The 15,967-nt window shown below is 59.3% G+C and overlaps 1 protein-coding gene across 1 annotated transcript in view; it reads right to left on the bottom strand.

The window, feature by feature from the left end:
* KAZN (kazrin, periplakin interacting protein) overlaps window positions 1-15,967 on the bottom strand; it is a 159,221-nt gene that overhangs the window by 60,212 nt on the left and 83,042 nt on the right. The window contains exons 3-4 of the mRNA XM_042996204.1: window positions 9,567-9,703; window positions 4,473-4,643 (exon numbers count right to left, since the gene is read on the bottom strand). Of these exons, the coding sequence (XP_042852138.1) occupies window positions 4,473-4,643; window positions 9,567-9,703 (308 nt within the window). The remainder of the gene's footprint in view (window positions 1-4,472; window positions 4,644-9,566; window positions 9,704-15,967) is intronic.

The following is a 15,967-nucleotide window of genomic DNA, read 5'->3' as shown; positions in this document are numbered from 1 at the left end:
CTTGGCGGAACCCTTCGTTAGCTTTCCGAGGGATTCCTGCTTGTCCAGGGAACGTCTCTGCTGGCCAAAGGCTGCTGGGGGGGATCCTCCAAGAAAACACCAGCAGGTTGTGAGGTCTGGCCCGCTGCTCCCAGACGGCAATGGCCCAGGGCCAGGGGGTGGTGCCTGAGGCAGGCGGGTTTCTTGGGAGCGAGGGCAGAAGCAGCGCCAACCCGGAGCACGGCCGCCAGAAAAGGAATGGAGACTCGGGCCATTCCCGGCATCCCCCTGCCGCCTGACCCCGCCTCTCCCCCACCCTCACTGCACCGCGCCCGACTCTCGCCTGGGTCTGTGGCGGCTGCCATTTTCACAGATGAGGAAACTGAGGCCCAGGCAGGTTAAGAGTGACTCCTGAGGTCACACGGTGACTGGCCAGTGAAACGGAACCTGAAATGGGTCTAGGTGCCCAACACCAGTCAGTAAGTGACCCTCACTGAGCACCGGTGCACACCTGCCCTGGCTCACCATCACCTCACAATCCCCCCCCCTCCCCAGGCGGAAGGCCTCGTAGCCCTGACTTCACACGTGGGCAAACTGAGATTCAGAGAGGTTAAGTCCCTTGTCAGGGGTCACACAGCCCGAACATGGCGGGACCCAACGGGGACTCCGTTAGAACGGAACGGCTAAGAGAGATGCTAAGATTAGACCATCCCACGCCCGACGCTTGAGAAACGTCCAACTTTACAGAAGGCTGGCTCTCCACGGGGGCAAGACCCACCCCCACCTCCCCCAGGGAACCCTGGGAAATGTCCGGAGACTTCTGGTGGTCACAGGTGGGAGGTGCCCAAGGCATCTAGCAGGTGGAAGCCAGGGAAGCTGGTGGCCATCCTCCAGGGCACAGGAAGGCCTCACAACGAAGACGGACCGGCCCCAAATGTCAACAGTGCTGAGGGTGAGAAGCCCCGTTGACCGACTGTATAGTGAACATAAAAAAGCCTCCTGTTCTGGAAAGACAGCGCTGATAGGAAAGTAGGTCAACACGAACCAAGGTCCTGGGGGGCAGGACTAGCCTGCCCTTGGGGGAAGCGTGTGCTCTCGGGCGCTGGCAGGCCCGTCTCCCTCCCCCTCCGTGTGACGGAGGCCAGCGAGGAGGGCCCGAGGGACATGCGAGGGTTGGTGGGGGAGGGGCCCCTTCAGGCCAGCAGCCGGATGTCCCTACAGAGGCCCCGCAAACGGAGCCGAAGCCTCCACGTCACGAAGCTCGGGGCCTCCCCGACTCCCAGCTCTGCCTCTCAACCCGCTGGGCAGCTCTGGGTGAGCCTCTCGCCCTCCGAGCCCGCTTCCACGTCCCTAAAGCGGGCACCACAAGAACGTGAGGGGTGACGGCCGATGGATACTGGTTTCCCTTTTGGGGTGGGGGGGGGGTGCAAACTGTTCTAGAACCGAATTGTTTGGTGACGGTCGCACAGCTCTGTGAACGTTCTAAAATCCACCGAACTGTACATCTTGCAAGGCTGAGTTTCACGGGATGTGACATCTCAGTAAAACAACATATTAAAAAATACATGCATTCTCCCCACGGGGTGGTGCCACAAAGCCAATGCGGCCACAGAGGTGAAGCCACGCCACGTGCGGGAATGTCTGGCTGGGCCGGAAGTCGTCATCGGGAAGACGTCCACCCGAAGGGCAGGCGGCCGAGGGGGAGCGTGGGTGCTGCCGTCAGCAAACAGCGAGGGGGCTTTGCTTCTTGGGAAGCCAAAGCCTTTGGCTCTTTCTTACTCAGGTGAAGCAGCTACGCAAGGTGTGTGGAGACCGGGGAGGGGACGGTGCCTAAGCTAGAACGGGGCCCGCTCGTTCTCACCGGGCACCAGGCCGCTTCCCACGGTTCTCGTGTCACGGCACGATGGGCGGGTGGGAATTGACCAGCTCAGCTCCCTTCTCCTCGGGGGCACCTCAGGGTCACTTGAGAAATTACTCATCACCAGCGGCCACAGCCAGGACCCCCAGGTGAGTGGTAACCGCCGTGACCCAAGATGGGCCATTTTCACACTTACAAAAAAACGGAGGTGAAATTCAAAGGACAAAGGGTTCGGGTTCCTGCTCCCCGGGGTGGGGGGGCCGCTGAGCAGACCCACTCCGTCTGGAACCCTGGCTTCCCCACCTCTGCGGCTGCCTTGGCTTCGGCCAGCCATTTCTTTCTTTTTTAAAAAATGTTTATTTTGAGGAGCGGGGAGGGGCCGAGAGAGGAGGAGGGAGCGAATCCCGAGCAGGCCCCGCACTGTGTGCGCAGAGTCCGGCGTGGGGTTCAGTCCCACGGACCGTGAGATCGTGCCCTGAGCCGAAATCAAGAGTCTGACGCGTAACGGACCGAGCCACCCGGGCGTCCCATTCTGCGAGCCGTCTCTAAGCCTGGCCCTCCGGTGCATCCCCTGTGCCAAACCAGCCAGGCTGCTTCCCGTTGCCCGCACCCGAGGACGTAAGGCACGCGCACAGGGGTGGCGCCCTCCCTCCGGTCCCGGCCTGGGCAGCAGTGCACTGGGGCGCACGCTGGCCAACATGAGCTTCTCTGGATGGTGCTCCGCGGAGGAGACCTCCAGTCTCCCGGGCACCCCGACAGAGCTGGGGCTCTCACGCTTCTCCGCAGAGCCCCCTGCTTTGCGGCCGAGCCCTAGGCAGACACGGGCCCCGCTGATGGTACAAGGAGCTGCAAACACTCCCCGTAACGATTCACACTTAGCAGAGGGGTGCGATGCCTGCCAGAGGGGCGGCCAGAACCTGAGTTTTGCTGGCCGGAACGGAAGCAGGTTGACCAGTCTGGGCATGGGGAGAGCGGAAACAGAGGTGGTTGGGTTCCCACTCCTGAAAAGTCCCAGAAACACCCAGAATGCTTGAGGCCAGTGCTCTGAGGCAAGGAAGACACAGCTGTCCACCCACGGGGCACTGGGAAGACCTGGGAGGATGGGAACCTTGCTTCCCCCTGCACCCACTTCCTAGGTCTGAAGCGGGAAAGGCTTAGCACCGGGGACCTCAGGGCTGGGAAAAGCCCTCCCCAGAGGGGACCTGGCGGCTGCACCTTGTTCTGGCCTGGGCAGTTCTCACCACTAGGGGTCAGCATTGGACAGGAGACCCAGGAGGGGCCCCAGGGTCCTGACCTGCCACGGGTGCGGCCCACGATCCTGAAGGAAGTGATCGTAGAGAACCTTTGTGTCACCGTATCATCACTGTGTACGGGCACGTACTAAATGCTTCCCCTGCATTATTTAACTGAAACCTTCATAAAGGCCCCGTGGGGTATATGCCATTATCCCTACTTAGACTCGAAACAGGCCCCAAGAGGTGAAGGATCCTGCCCAAGGTCACACAGCTGGATTCAAGCCCAGAACCCATGGCCATCAGCACATGGTTGGTCAGTGTCAGAGCTCTGAGGGAGAACCCTGAGTTCTACGAGCTGCGTGGGCCTCCCCACCCCTCATGAGCACTTTGCATAGTCTCCTTCCAGCCACGATCACGTTGAGACCCTGGTGGTTTCAAAGGCCCCTTACTTAAGTCATGGGATCCCTGGGCTTCCCCCAGCCACCTCCTGGGAGGGCAGGGTGAAGTAAAGACCGTCTCCCCCATTCTGATACAAGATAAAGGGCGCGGAAGCCCAAAGAAGTTCAGTGAGTGGCCCCAGGTCACGCAGGGGCAGGCAGAACAGGACGTCAGGGCTCTGGACCCCTCCCACCAGGCCCGGACATACCACCTGGGTGCTCTGTCCCCACATGCAGGCTGGTCACCTCCATGGAAAACACAGAGTTTGGAAGTACTTTGAAGGTTTGTTTTGGAATAGAAAAAGAATAACATTTTTTTCCTTGACAACCCCAGTAACACATTTTTAACAGGAGGGGAAACAAAGGAACTAAAATCTCTTACAATCCTACTACCCAGAAAATAACCACTCTTAATTTTTTGGTGCATTTCCTCCCAAAGCAAATGTTTTCCTAAACAAATACGTGTATTTTAGAATATTCTTTATGTTTTTATTTTTGAGAGAGAGAGAGAGAGAGAGAGAGAGAGAGAGAGAGAGAGAGAAACAGAGCGTGAGTGGGGGAAAGGCAGAGAGAGGGAGACACAGAATCCCAAGCAGGCTCCAGGCTCTGAGCTGTCCGCACAGAGCCCGGACGCGGGGCTTGAACTCGCGGACCGTGAGATCATGACCTGAGCTGAATTTGGACGCTTAACTGACTGAGCCACCCAGGCGCCCCTAAATATGTGTATTTTAAATCAAGACGGGCTTGGTTTCTTTGCTGACAGTGGCCTGGGAGTGTGGTGGATTTCATCCCTGCAGGTGGAGGAGAGGCTGTGGTCCGGGCTCAGCGGTCAACCTGAGCAGACAGCAGACCCCGCGCCCAGCCGCACCCTCTCCTCCGCCCACCCTGTCCGCGTGCCCTGTCCCCCGCGGCACGTCGTGGGTGCCCCGGCTGCGTGGGGCGGGGGGGGGGGGGGTGTCTCACCATGGCCAGCTCGGCCTCCAGCTCCTTCATCCGGTTGTCCTTGAGGTCCAGCTGGGAGCGCAGCGCCGTGGCGTGGTCCGTGGCCTCCTTGGCTTGGCGCCGAAGCTCCCACTTCTCACGCTCCAGCAGGTCCTTCTCCTTAGCCAGGGCTTTGACGGCGTCCTCGCTCTCCTGTGGGGACGGAGCGCCAGGGGAGTTACGGCGGGGCTGCGGGACCGCCTCTCGGCCCACAGACACCCAGAGGGGGGCCCTGACCCCTGGACCAGAGGAAGGGGAGGGGAGGCGCTCTGGCTGAGCCACAGATTAGCGGGGGGGACTGGACACAGACAATCCGTTAGTAGATGCTCAGTGAACAGCGTTTCCACAAGACGTGAGCAAATGAGCGTGACGGGTTAAGTCGTCTGACCTCGTCAAGTCTCGCTGCTCCGTCTTTAAGATGGGGGCAGGGGGTCGACACCGCTTGTTTCAAGTTATAAAGATCAAATGACTTTACACGTGGGAAATACATGGCGTCTGACAGAGGTCTGGGTCAGTAACGGGTGCGGGGCTTTGTTCTGTTGTTTGGTAACGTGTGTGTCCCAGGCACGGAGGGGCCCAGGAGACACCTGCAGCCCGGTGCTCTGGCGGCCACGGGGTCCCGCAGCACCTCACGAGGTCACAGCCGATGACGGAGCAGGCCGAACCCCTCAGCTCGCTGCTGGGTCTGGATGCAGCACCGTCCTCCGCCAGAGGTGCAGAGGGAAGGGCCGTGCAGGGGCAAAGCCAGCAGGCGGGGAACACAGTCAGGGGGCCTGACCTCCCAGGGCAAGAGCTGGTGTCAGAAGGCCAGGTGCCCCTCCCGAGAAGAAGGGTCCCAGCACGGAGCCCCGCCCACCCACCCAGCAAGGTCTTCTGATTCACCAGACCAGGAGCCACGCTCAAGGTCCCTGTGTGGCCTGGGGCACATCCTGCCTTGTTTAACAGCCCTGTCGCAGAAGGCCCGACTTCCAGATGGCCAGAGCCAAGGAGGCCGAGGGCTGTCCCCTTCTCTGGGGCTGTCATGGAGCTGGAGCTATGTCCTGTGGTCTGGGGACAGAGTCCGGGTCAAATCCCGGCTCTGCAAGGACGAGCCGCGATGACTATCGGGCCTGGGCGGCCTGGTCTCTACCTCGGAGATAATACCCCAGGTACTTTAGGGTGTTGTTCTGGGGACTGAATGAGACAATCCACGCGGAGAGCTCAGCACGGGGCGAGCGCACGGCAGACCCTGCTCGACCGTCCTCTCTGAGCGGCCCTCCCTGACCACTCACCCGAGAGTAGCCCTGGGCTCCCTCCAACCTGCTGCCTGATACTGGTCATTCAACCCATCCACATTCACGGATGCTGTCGGCAGGCATGAGCCAGACCAAAAAAAATCCCCGCATCCGCGGGGCTCACAGAGAAAAGCCGTCGCGCATGCGCCGCGAGAGCAGGGACGTGCCACTTCGGTTTCCTGGCGTGTACCCGGGTCCCAGGACGGCAGCCCGGCCAGCAGCAGCGGGTGACAGATGCTGCCGAAGAAATGACTGCGTGCGTCCCGGCTGCTGGGACAGCTACAAAGGCCATCACCACGTGTCAGCCCTCGGCGTGGTGTGGGCAGCCCCCCCCCCCCGCCGCTTCCTAGTGCAGTCTGGAGGAGGGGGTGGGGGGACGATCCCTCCCAGGACGGGTCGCCGGCACCTGCTTTAGGGTCAGGTGCCCGGGTAGGACTCTCAGCTCGGCCCCCTGCAGGCTGCAGAACACTGGCCGAGTTCTTCAACTTCCCCAAACCTGGGTCACCTCAGTTGTGAGGCAGTGGTGATACCGCCTCCTAGGGTGACGGGACGCCCAGCAGAAACTGGCAACGCAAGACACAGACGGCGTATCGCGCAGTCACGGGGGAAGCTGTAGTCTGACGTTCTGGAAGCAAGAGTCTCCGTGCAGGGAGGCATTCTACTGCTGGTCAGTCCTTTCTCTGTGGGGCTGGGTTCAGGTGGGGTCGGTGCAAACAGGTGACAGGCATGGCCCCCGGCACCCACCCGGACGGGGAGCTCCTCCCCTGCGGGCCGAGCTGTGTCCTGGGCATCTGCCCCCAGCACCCAGCCACAAGCCTCGATCATAGAAGCGTGTGGAAAATGAATAACTGGTTAAGGACTGTCTCTTCGAACTGGCTGGTGTAACGAGGGGCTGCTTACAAAACATTCTTGAATCAGGAAGGTCCACTAGGACCCCGGGATCATTTTTGTCTCCGCGTCTCTTTGCAGTCACTGACTGCCCTGGTCGCGAGCAGACTGAGGGTTCCAGGCTGGGGGGGAAAGGCCTCCAGGTGCTTTCCGTCTTGGTGAGGACTCGGACACCCACTCCCATGATCACATTCCCTGGCAGCAGGAGGGCGGGGCTCAGTCGCAAGTGACACGGAATGTTCTGGACACACGTCAAGCATGGTGCCTCCGCGTTTTAGGCAATTATATTTAAACCTGACAACGCCCCCCCCCCCCCCCCCCCCGTGAGGTGGGGAACTATGACCATCCCTGTCTCACAGATGAGCGAGCTGAGGCCAGAGAAGTAGAACAGCTCCCCCGCCACCTCCCCGAGAGTGTGGTGGAGATCTCGATCCTGGCCGGTAACTGAGGCAGGAAAGCAACTGAAAGGAAACCCGCCAGGGAGGTTGGAACCACACGGGGATCAGGGTGGTCGGGCCTCAGATGGCAAGGCGGATGTGGGGTCCCTCTGCTGGCATGTGAGGCTCACTGGACAGAAGGAGGAGGGGTGCAGTGAGAATGGTGCTTCAAGGGGACAAAGGCCTGTCTGGGGAGGTGAAGAGGGCGGGATGAAGGCGGCCCGTTGTGACAACGGCCTCACTACCCAAGACGGCCCTGTGTCTGGCCCGTGGCCCCCAGCCTGCCCGCCCGACTTGCCGCGAGAACTTCCTCGGCTGGATTTACGGAGAGTCCCAAATCGCCCTCCAAACTGCACCGTGTGACGGGGCACGAGCATCAGGCACAACTTTCTGGGAGGCTGCGTTTCCGCGAACTTTCTGGGCAGACTCCAAACCCCTCATTTCTCAGCAGCCTGTGCCTGTGCTGACCCCAGTAGCTCAGAGAACTGGGGTCCTGCCCCCTGCTCCAGGTGAGGCCTGCAGGGGTCCCTCAGGAGGAGCTGGGTGGGCCGTGGCAGGCTAAGTGGCAGGACCAAGGAGGGCGGGGCACCTAAAGGTTCCGTTAATCCTGTTCACGGGGACACTTACTTTGTGCATAAAAGGCAACTTTTTTTTTTTTTTTTAAACCAGTTGCAAGGTCTTGGAAGAGACAATAAAATCAGGACTTGTGGTTTTAGCTTCTCCAAACCAGCTCTAAACAGGTGGCTTTGGGTCAGTCCCTGGACCCTTCATAGCCTCAGTCCTCCCGTCTGTAAAATGGGGTTGCGCCCAACGACGATTGAAGACCCACCACAACGTTGCTCTTCCACTGACAGGCTAGAAGTACAACTTGCTCCACACGACGAGGGTTAAGACACTAAGTTTTCTTTTAATTAGTGTTTTCCAAATTCCTTTTTCTGAATGAATCCGAAGGCTCTTGCATTCCGTAAGAGTGACGCTCGGTGCTGAGCTGTGGCCATCTATGGCTGCCCGTGGCTGGCTTCGGATTATTCAGCAGCTTCAACCCTACCCCCCCATTGCTGGCTGGACTTGGGGGGGGGTGCCCCCAGGTGCCTGCGACTTAAAAAAAGTCACGGCACGGACCTGGCGGAAGGTGGATCTCTGTGGAGATTTTATTTCCAAGGAAAAGCGCGTCTCTAAAATGTAATGACCCACTGAAAGACGGGAGAGATGTTGGCTATTAAGCCCCAGGATGGTCACACTGCCGCTGAAATGCTCAGCACGGCACCCATGGCTCACGAGGGCAGCTGGGACCTCTTCTCTGTGGTCTGCCTTGGGTTGCTCTGTAAACAGTTAACAGCGGAAATAACTCGGGTCTGTCCAAACTCCTACGCACCCCGCAGAGCCCCACCCCTAGGTCACCTCCTCCGAGAAGCCTCACGAGCCTCTCTCCCTGCAGGCAGAATTTCTTGCTGTCGCCCTGGCTCTCTCTTCACACTTTTGTTGTGGTATCATTAGTAAGGCGCCTAGCGAGTATTTAGTGAGCACTTACTGGAAGCCAGATGCCGTGCTGGGTGCCCGGCGTCTCCATCACAGCCGCAGGAGGTCTGAGGCTGCGAAGGTTAGGTGAGATGCCCAAGGGCACGCCCACAGGGGGCTGGGATCTGAATTCGGGCCACCCAGGATCCACAGTCCTCACTGACACTGGCTGGGCTGTCCTGTCTGGGCTTGTCTGCCCGGGGGGGGCACGGAGGCCCCCCAACTAGGGGCTGTGCCTGGGCTGTGCCCAGGCCCGGGCCAGACATATTGCAGGCCTCCTCAGGCGACCACAGGTGACACGGGCAGTGAGTGTGTGTGTTCGGGGATTAGAGAAGCCAGACCCCTTGCTGGGCAGAGAAGGCAGCCCGCAGGCAGTGGTAGGTGAGGGTGCTGGTGTCTACAGGGGGAGGGGAGGAAGCTGGTATCTGGGAGGGGGGAGGGGAGGAAGCTGGTGTCTGGGAGGGGGGAGGGGAGGAAGCTGGTATCTGGGAGGGGGGAGGGGAGGAAGCTGGTGTCTGGGAGGGGGAGGGGAGGAGGGGGAGGGGAGGAGGGGGAGGGGAGGAAGGGGGTGGGGAAGAAGGGGAGGGGCAAAAGGGGGGGGAAGCTGGTGTCTGGGAGGGAGGAGGGGAGGAGGGGGAGGGGAGGAAGCTGGTGTCTGGGAGGGGGAGGGGAGGAGGGGGAGGGGAGGAGGGGGAGGGGAGGAAGCTGGTGTCTGGGAGGGGGAGGGGAGGAAGCTGGTGTCTGGGAGGGAGAAGGGGGCGGGGAGGAAGGGGAGGGGCAAAAGGGGGAAGACGCTGGTGTCTGGGAGGGGGCACTGAGGAAGGGGGAGGGGAGGCAGGGGGGAGGGGAGGCAGGGGGAGGGGCGGGGAGGCGGGGGGGGAGGGGGGGCGGGGGGGGGGGGGGGGGGGGGGGGGGGGGGGGGGGGGGGGGGGCGGGGGGGGGGGGGGGGCGGGTCCCACCTTGCGGTGCTGCTCATAGTTGCGGATGAAGTCGCGCAGCTGCTCCTCGCGGCTCTCCAGCGTGGCGTACAGCTGCTGCATCTGGCTCACCAGGTCGGTCTTCTCGCCCTTTAGGCGCTTCCGGTCGGCTTTCATGGCTGCGGGGCGGAAGAGCTTGTGAGTGCCAGAGTCTAGCCGGCCGTCGGCCCGATGGGGAGAAGGGGCACTGCCTCTATCCTCTTTCTAAGAGATGAGAAAACGGGGTTCAGGAAGGCGACGTTTCTCTCCCACGCGCCCCGGCCCCTCAGTGGCATTCCCGGGATTCGAACCTGGGCCACCTGTCTCTAGAACCTGTTCTCACCTCTCGGTTTTACGGATCCAGCCAGGGCAGCAAGTCCTGGACTGAGCATCTCTCCCGGCCCTGGACCGAGGGGGTCTCCAGGGTGAGGGGGCTGGAGGCCCGGTGAGCGCCCGTGGCCGGGGAAGCTGATGGCGCCCCGACTCCGGGCCGAAGGAGCCCCCCACGGTCCATTCTGAGCCCCCAGGAAGACTCAGCCCAGCACCATAGTCCATCATCTGCCCCGTTTCCTCCACAGGAGAAGCACTTGATGAAAAACGCGCAGCAAGAAATGACACGGAAAGTGTGCGGAACGGCCAGAAATACAGATAGGTCAGACTCCGTCAAAACATAAAACTTCTGTGCTTCAAAGGCCACAAAGAGAGTAAAAAGGCAACGCAGGAAATGGGAGAAGGTACTTGCAGAACGCATGTCTGATAAGGGGCTTACGTGCAGAATATATAAAGAGCTCTTACAACTCAATAAGAAGAAGACAACCCAAGTAAGAACGAGGCAAAGGGTCGGAACAGACATTTCTCCAAGAAATGGCCAACAAGGACAGGAAAAGGGTCTTGACCTCATTAGTCCAAGGGGGCTGCAGATCACAGCCACAGGGACATACCCCTTCACACTCACTAGCATGGCCACAAATAAACAAGACGGACTCACGGGTTGACGTGGATGTGGGGATACTAGGACACCTTGCACACCGCCGATGCGGACGGATGGAAACGGTGCAGCCACGGGGGAAGGCAGCCTGACGGTTCTGCAAGGGATTCCACAGAGTTGCCCTGTGGTCCGGCGACCCACGCCTAGGCACACGCCCAAGAGAGAGGGAAACACGCGTCCACGCAAACGCTCGTACGCAAACGTTTACGGCAGCACGGGTCGCAGAAGCCACAAGGTGAAAAGCAACTCAAATGGCCAGCAACTGATGAAGGAATTAAAAACCCAAACACGCGGTGCGGTGACGCATACGACGCAACGCTGTCTGACACTGGAAAGAGGTACCGTTTCACGCTACGACGCGGATCAACTCTGAACGGTCTGCTAAGTGAAAGAAGCCAGTCGCCGATGTAGGATTCCATATGCCGTATCAACGGTCCACAGTAGGGAAATCTACGGAGACAGGATGCAGACAAGTGGCTGCTGAGGGCTGGGGGGAGGGGTGGATGGCGGGGGACGGGGGTGTGTGGCTACAGGGGCGGTATTTGGAGGGCCTGGGGTTTCTTTCTGAGATGATGAAAATGTTCTAATGTTGATTGTGGTGATGGATAAGCAGTCTGTGAATATACTAAAAACCACTGAATTGTACCTTGTAAATGGTGAATTGTATGATATGTGAATTAGATCTTAATAAAGCTCTCTCTCTCTCATACACACACACACACACACACACACACACACACACACACACACACACACACACAGGGCCATGAGCTCTAAGCAACCTCCTGGCAGGCAGCGTGACTTTTTGCTCCCTGCAGACCCTCTCTCACACCGCTGGCTCTTTGGCAAATGCAGAGAGTAGCTGTGGTCAGGGGGGGCTGTGGCTGCAGAGGGGGCTCCACTGCCTTGTCCCAGCGCCCCCAGAAGTCTGTTCTGTCCTGTCCCTGGAGAGAACACCAAGCAGAGTTGTGCGGATGGTATGGAGGAGGGTAAAGCAACTCCGTGGCTCTGGAGGGCTCTCACGCTCCTTGGCCTGAGAAGGCACAGAGTAGTTAAGTCATTTGCCCAAAGTCACACAGCCATGTCTGACCTGAAAGCCGACACAGGTGACCCCACGTTATGCTGTTTGGAGCCTCCAAGACCTGGAGGGTCCCGGCCCCATGGCTAGCTGAGGGCAGTGATATGGGGCAGACCATGGCTGTGACACCCCATCTCGTCCTGGACATCCATCTCTGCAAACTCGGCTTGCCAATATGGGAGTCTGGGCCCCCAGGTGGGATGTAAGGACCGAGGATGCTGGGCTCCTGGCCCAGTGCTCGACATAAGCTGATATCCTTCTGGCCCTGAGGGGACTTCCTTCATCCTCCTGCGCTTTGCTCCCCCAACCCCCAACCTGGGTAGAACAGGGACCGTGGGGAGACCCATGCGGTGGGGGCCCTGGGTCTTGGGTGGCCCTTTAAATTCCAGCTTTCAGCTCCCCTCAGTCCTGCAGCTGGACCCGTCTTCTTCGTGGCAGCTTGGTGGGGCAGCATAGATCATCAGGGCCGGAGCTCCAGGCCTGCAGGGCTGGGGCTGGGACCTTAGAGGACAGGGACAGTGGAGAGCATGGTGAGAGAGCTCATCTCCTCTCTCTCCAGTCAGGCTGGGGGTGGCCAGGGTAGGAGTAGGAGGTGGGGGGGCAGGGCTGTGCTAGTTTTCTGTTAGGGTGCAGGGTATAGGTTAACGGTGAGCTTCACTTGAAGAAAACCCAACATCTAAAGACATAAGTGGGTCAGAAGGAATCTTACAGAAGAGCCCAGGCTCAGCTGCCACTGAGAACTGGGAAATTTCCATCTGCATTCTCATCAGACCCTAGATCCTGGCTGTACTCCCTCCTGTGACAGAGGTGGGTGGGAGGGAAGTGCTATCATCCCATTTTACAGGGGAGGAAACTGAGGCCACACAGCCGGCAAATGGCAGAGGTGACTCAGGTGGGTTTCAGACTGTCGAGGGGAGTGGCTCCCAGGGGCTGCGGGTGGGGGCAGCTGACCCGGACAAAGTCACCACTGTGGGACCCTCCACCCCAGGGTTTGAGAAGGTCTCACGGACTCCCCTGGGGAGCATGCCTCTGCCCTTGGTTGGAAATTAATCCCCCTTGGGCTCCGATTTGCCTCTTTCGTTAGCCTTGTCTGGATGGAAACCAAATTCCAGACTTTGCTCTTGGCAACTGGAGGCTCTGGGAGGGATGCCACCCCCTTCCTCCATAGCAGTGCTGGGCCTTCCTTCACTTTTGCCAAAACACCTTGGGGAGGGGCGACGTGGCAGCCTGCCGCTGGCCTCCACGGTGCTCCCTCCCCTCTACCCCTGCGCCACCGTGTGCAGGAGCAGCCGTGTGGGCCCCCGTTCTGTCCCCCAGCAAAGGGGTGTGTGCACCTGTGTCTCTGTGTGTTAGTGGCAGGGAGCTCAGTGGTGGGGCAGGGAGCTACGCCTCCCCCATCTGACCGGGGGCTCCTGAGAGCAGGGGCTGGCCCTCCATCTTCAGATTAGTAGCTCCTCCTCAAGGGGAAACTGCGAGCTCCCTTGAACTACTGATCAGGCATGTTCTGTGTGCCAGACTCCCTGCCTGCTGCTGCTGGGGGGACAGGGCTGAAGAAGACACGCCCCTACCTCCTGGGAGGTTGCCAGTGTGACGGAGGAGACAACCCCTGCACACGTGGATGACGCTAGACCCCATCCACCCCTCCTTACCAAGGGAACCCCAATTTTGTTTGCGCCCCACTAAAACACTCAACGTGCCATGCTCCCTTGCAACTTGAGGGGCCATGTGTCCAGTTGTGGCTACTAAAACGTACCCAGGAGCCTACTGGGAAAACCCATTTTCTTTATAGTACAAGGTCACAGTGTTTGGGGGACTTCCCATGACGTGCACCCCAACACATTCCTAACGGACACATCAGGGCGGGCTGTGAGAGGTGCCACCACCCCCACCATAATAACCTTCGCTGCCTGGTTCCTTCGCACGAGCTCTCCCTGGGAACCCCTGCTCTGCGGATTCTGGGGGCACGGCGGGGGCGGCGGCTGGACCCTGCCCAGCTGGGGACCGAGACACATGAAAGCTGGATCTCTGGGCAGGAATGCCGGGTGCAGATCCCTTTGAAACGGAGCTTCGGCACCTCTGGAGCCACAGCGTGAACAAAGCAGATGCCGAGCGGTCTGCCATAGCTTCTCGGAGGCACACACGACCGTAACTGACTCACGGGAACTCCTCGCAGAAGCAGGACCTGGGAGCAGGCACCTGTGTGTGTGTGTCTGTGTGTGTGTGTGTGTGTGTGTGTGTGCGCGCGCGCGTGCGCGCGCGCGCGTGCATCCCCATGGGGCCTGACTGTCCCCGAGTCTCCAGATGCTGGGTCGCTGCCGTCAGACGGGGCTCCCTGAAGGGTGTCACTGGCATTGTAACTCTTTTAAGAAAACAAGAAGATCGGGGGCGCCTGGGTGGCTCAGAAGGTTAGGCGCCCAACTTCGGCTCAGGTCATGATCTCGCGGTTCCTGAGTTCAAGTCGCGCACTGCGCTCTGTGCTGACAGTTCGGAGCCTGGAGCCTGCTTCGGATTCTGTGCGTCCCTCTCTCTCTGCCCCTCCCTCCTTGTTCTCTCTCTCTCTCTCTCTCTCTCTCTCTCTCTCTCTCAAATAAATAAACATTAAAAAGAAGACAAGAAAGAGCCTAAATGTCCATCAACTGATGAATGGATAAAGAAATTGTGGTTTATATACACAATGGAATACTACGTGGCAATGAGAAAAAATGAAATATGGCCTTTTGTAGCAACATGGATGGAACTGGAGAGTGTTATGCTAAGTGAAATAAGCCATACAGAGAAAGACAGATACCATATGGTTTCACTCTTATGTGGATCCTGAGAAATGTAACAGAAACCCATGGGGGAGGGGAAGGAAAAAAAAAAAAAAAAAAGAGGTTAGAGTGGGAGAGAGCCAAAGCATAAGAGACTGTTAAAAACTGAGAACAAACTGAGGGTTGATGGGGGGTGGGAGGGAGGGCAGGGTGGGTGATGGGTATTGAGGAGGGCACCTTTTGGGATGAGCACTGGGTGTTGTATGGAAACCAATTTGACAGTAAATTTCATATATTAAAAAATAAAAAAAATTAAAAAAAAAAAAAAAAAAAAAAGAAGACAAGAAGATCAGCACGACGGGTCCCCAAGAAAGAATTTAAATTACTAATTTACACAGCTATGAAAACTATGCAATGGGGTGCCTCCTTCTTCCCTTTGCCACAGGTCTGCTGTTATCCCTCCTTCCAAACCGCATTTTGGCGCTCTCCAAATGTTGCTACTAAGGCAGGAGTAGCAGGGTGGGGTCTGTGACACCTGACCTTCCCTCTCGGTGACCAGCCTCCTGCCTCGGCCCAAAGCTCCCGGGCGCTCACTTCACCTTCCCAGGCATCCAGCTTCAGCCAGGCGTGTCCCATTCCAGGAGCCAGGCCACCGGAACCACTGCCATGGTGATGGGTGATGTCATGCCTGGCGGGCCCTGTGGGGTCACCGAGGGAGACCAGCTCAGCTCCGGGGAATGTGGGGATTCCGGGGGGGGGGGGGGGGGGGAGGGACTTGTTTTTCTAACTCAGAGGAGGCTGAGTGCCTGCAGGGGGTTGACCAGGGGCCCGGCTGTGGCCCCGTGAAGACAGAGCATCTCTGGGGATGTCCTCCTCTCAAGCTTCTGCCGTGGCCTTTCCGCAGCAGACCCCGTCTTCCTCTCCTGGCTTAGGGGACCACAGCTCCTCACTGACCTCACAGCTGCTGCAAACGCACCACTGGCAGGGGAAGGACCAGTCCCCTTCATTGCGGCCACGGGTGACAGACCCTCAGCGGCAATGCCCGGGCATAGGGAGGCCTCCGCCAACAAGCAAGGGGACCGGACAGGCGAATTCGTGGCGTCTGAGCCTCTAGCGGCTGTGTGCCTGGAGGGCAAGGGATTCTACAGGGCGCTTTTGAGCACCAGGGGACTTCTGCTTACCCCCCAAGGCAGAGTGCGCAGGGAGAACCTTGCTGGGGAGGGAGAGGCCAGGCTCCCAGGCTTCCCCTCTCTGAGCCTCAACCGTGCCCCCACCATGAGTGTGCTGGATGGACCCTGGGAGCCTCCTCTGGCTTTGGAGGGCCGAGAAGGCATCACCTCCACCACTGCTCCCCACAGAGGTGTCCAGGGCCTTGGCCAGCACCACACAGCGGGGCAGAATGGGCATCAGTCTGGCGTCAGAGGACCTGGGTTCTGTCCCTGGCTCTGAGCCCCTGAGCAAGTCACCACCCTCCCCCAAGTCTCGCTTTCCTAGGTATGAAAACGGTTCCCGTGTGCCCGGCCCTGCTCTGAGCCCCCGAAGCGTTCTTGCCACTCAACCACCACAACCACCGTATGAAGTCGTTCCA

Source organism: Panthera tigris, chromosome C1, assembly GCF_018350195.1.
Source record: "Panthera tigris isolate Pti1 chromosome C1, P.tigris_Pti1_mat1.1, whole genome shotgun sequence".
In the NCBI taxonomy this organism is placed as follows: Eukaryota; Metazoa; Chordata; class Mammalia; order Carnivora; family Felidae; genus Panthera; species Panthera tigris.
This window is presented reverse-complemented; position numbering and strand designations above follow the sequence as displayed.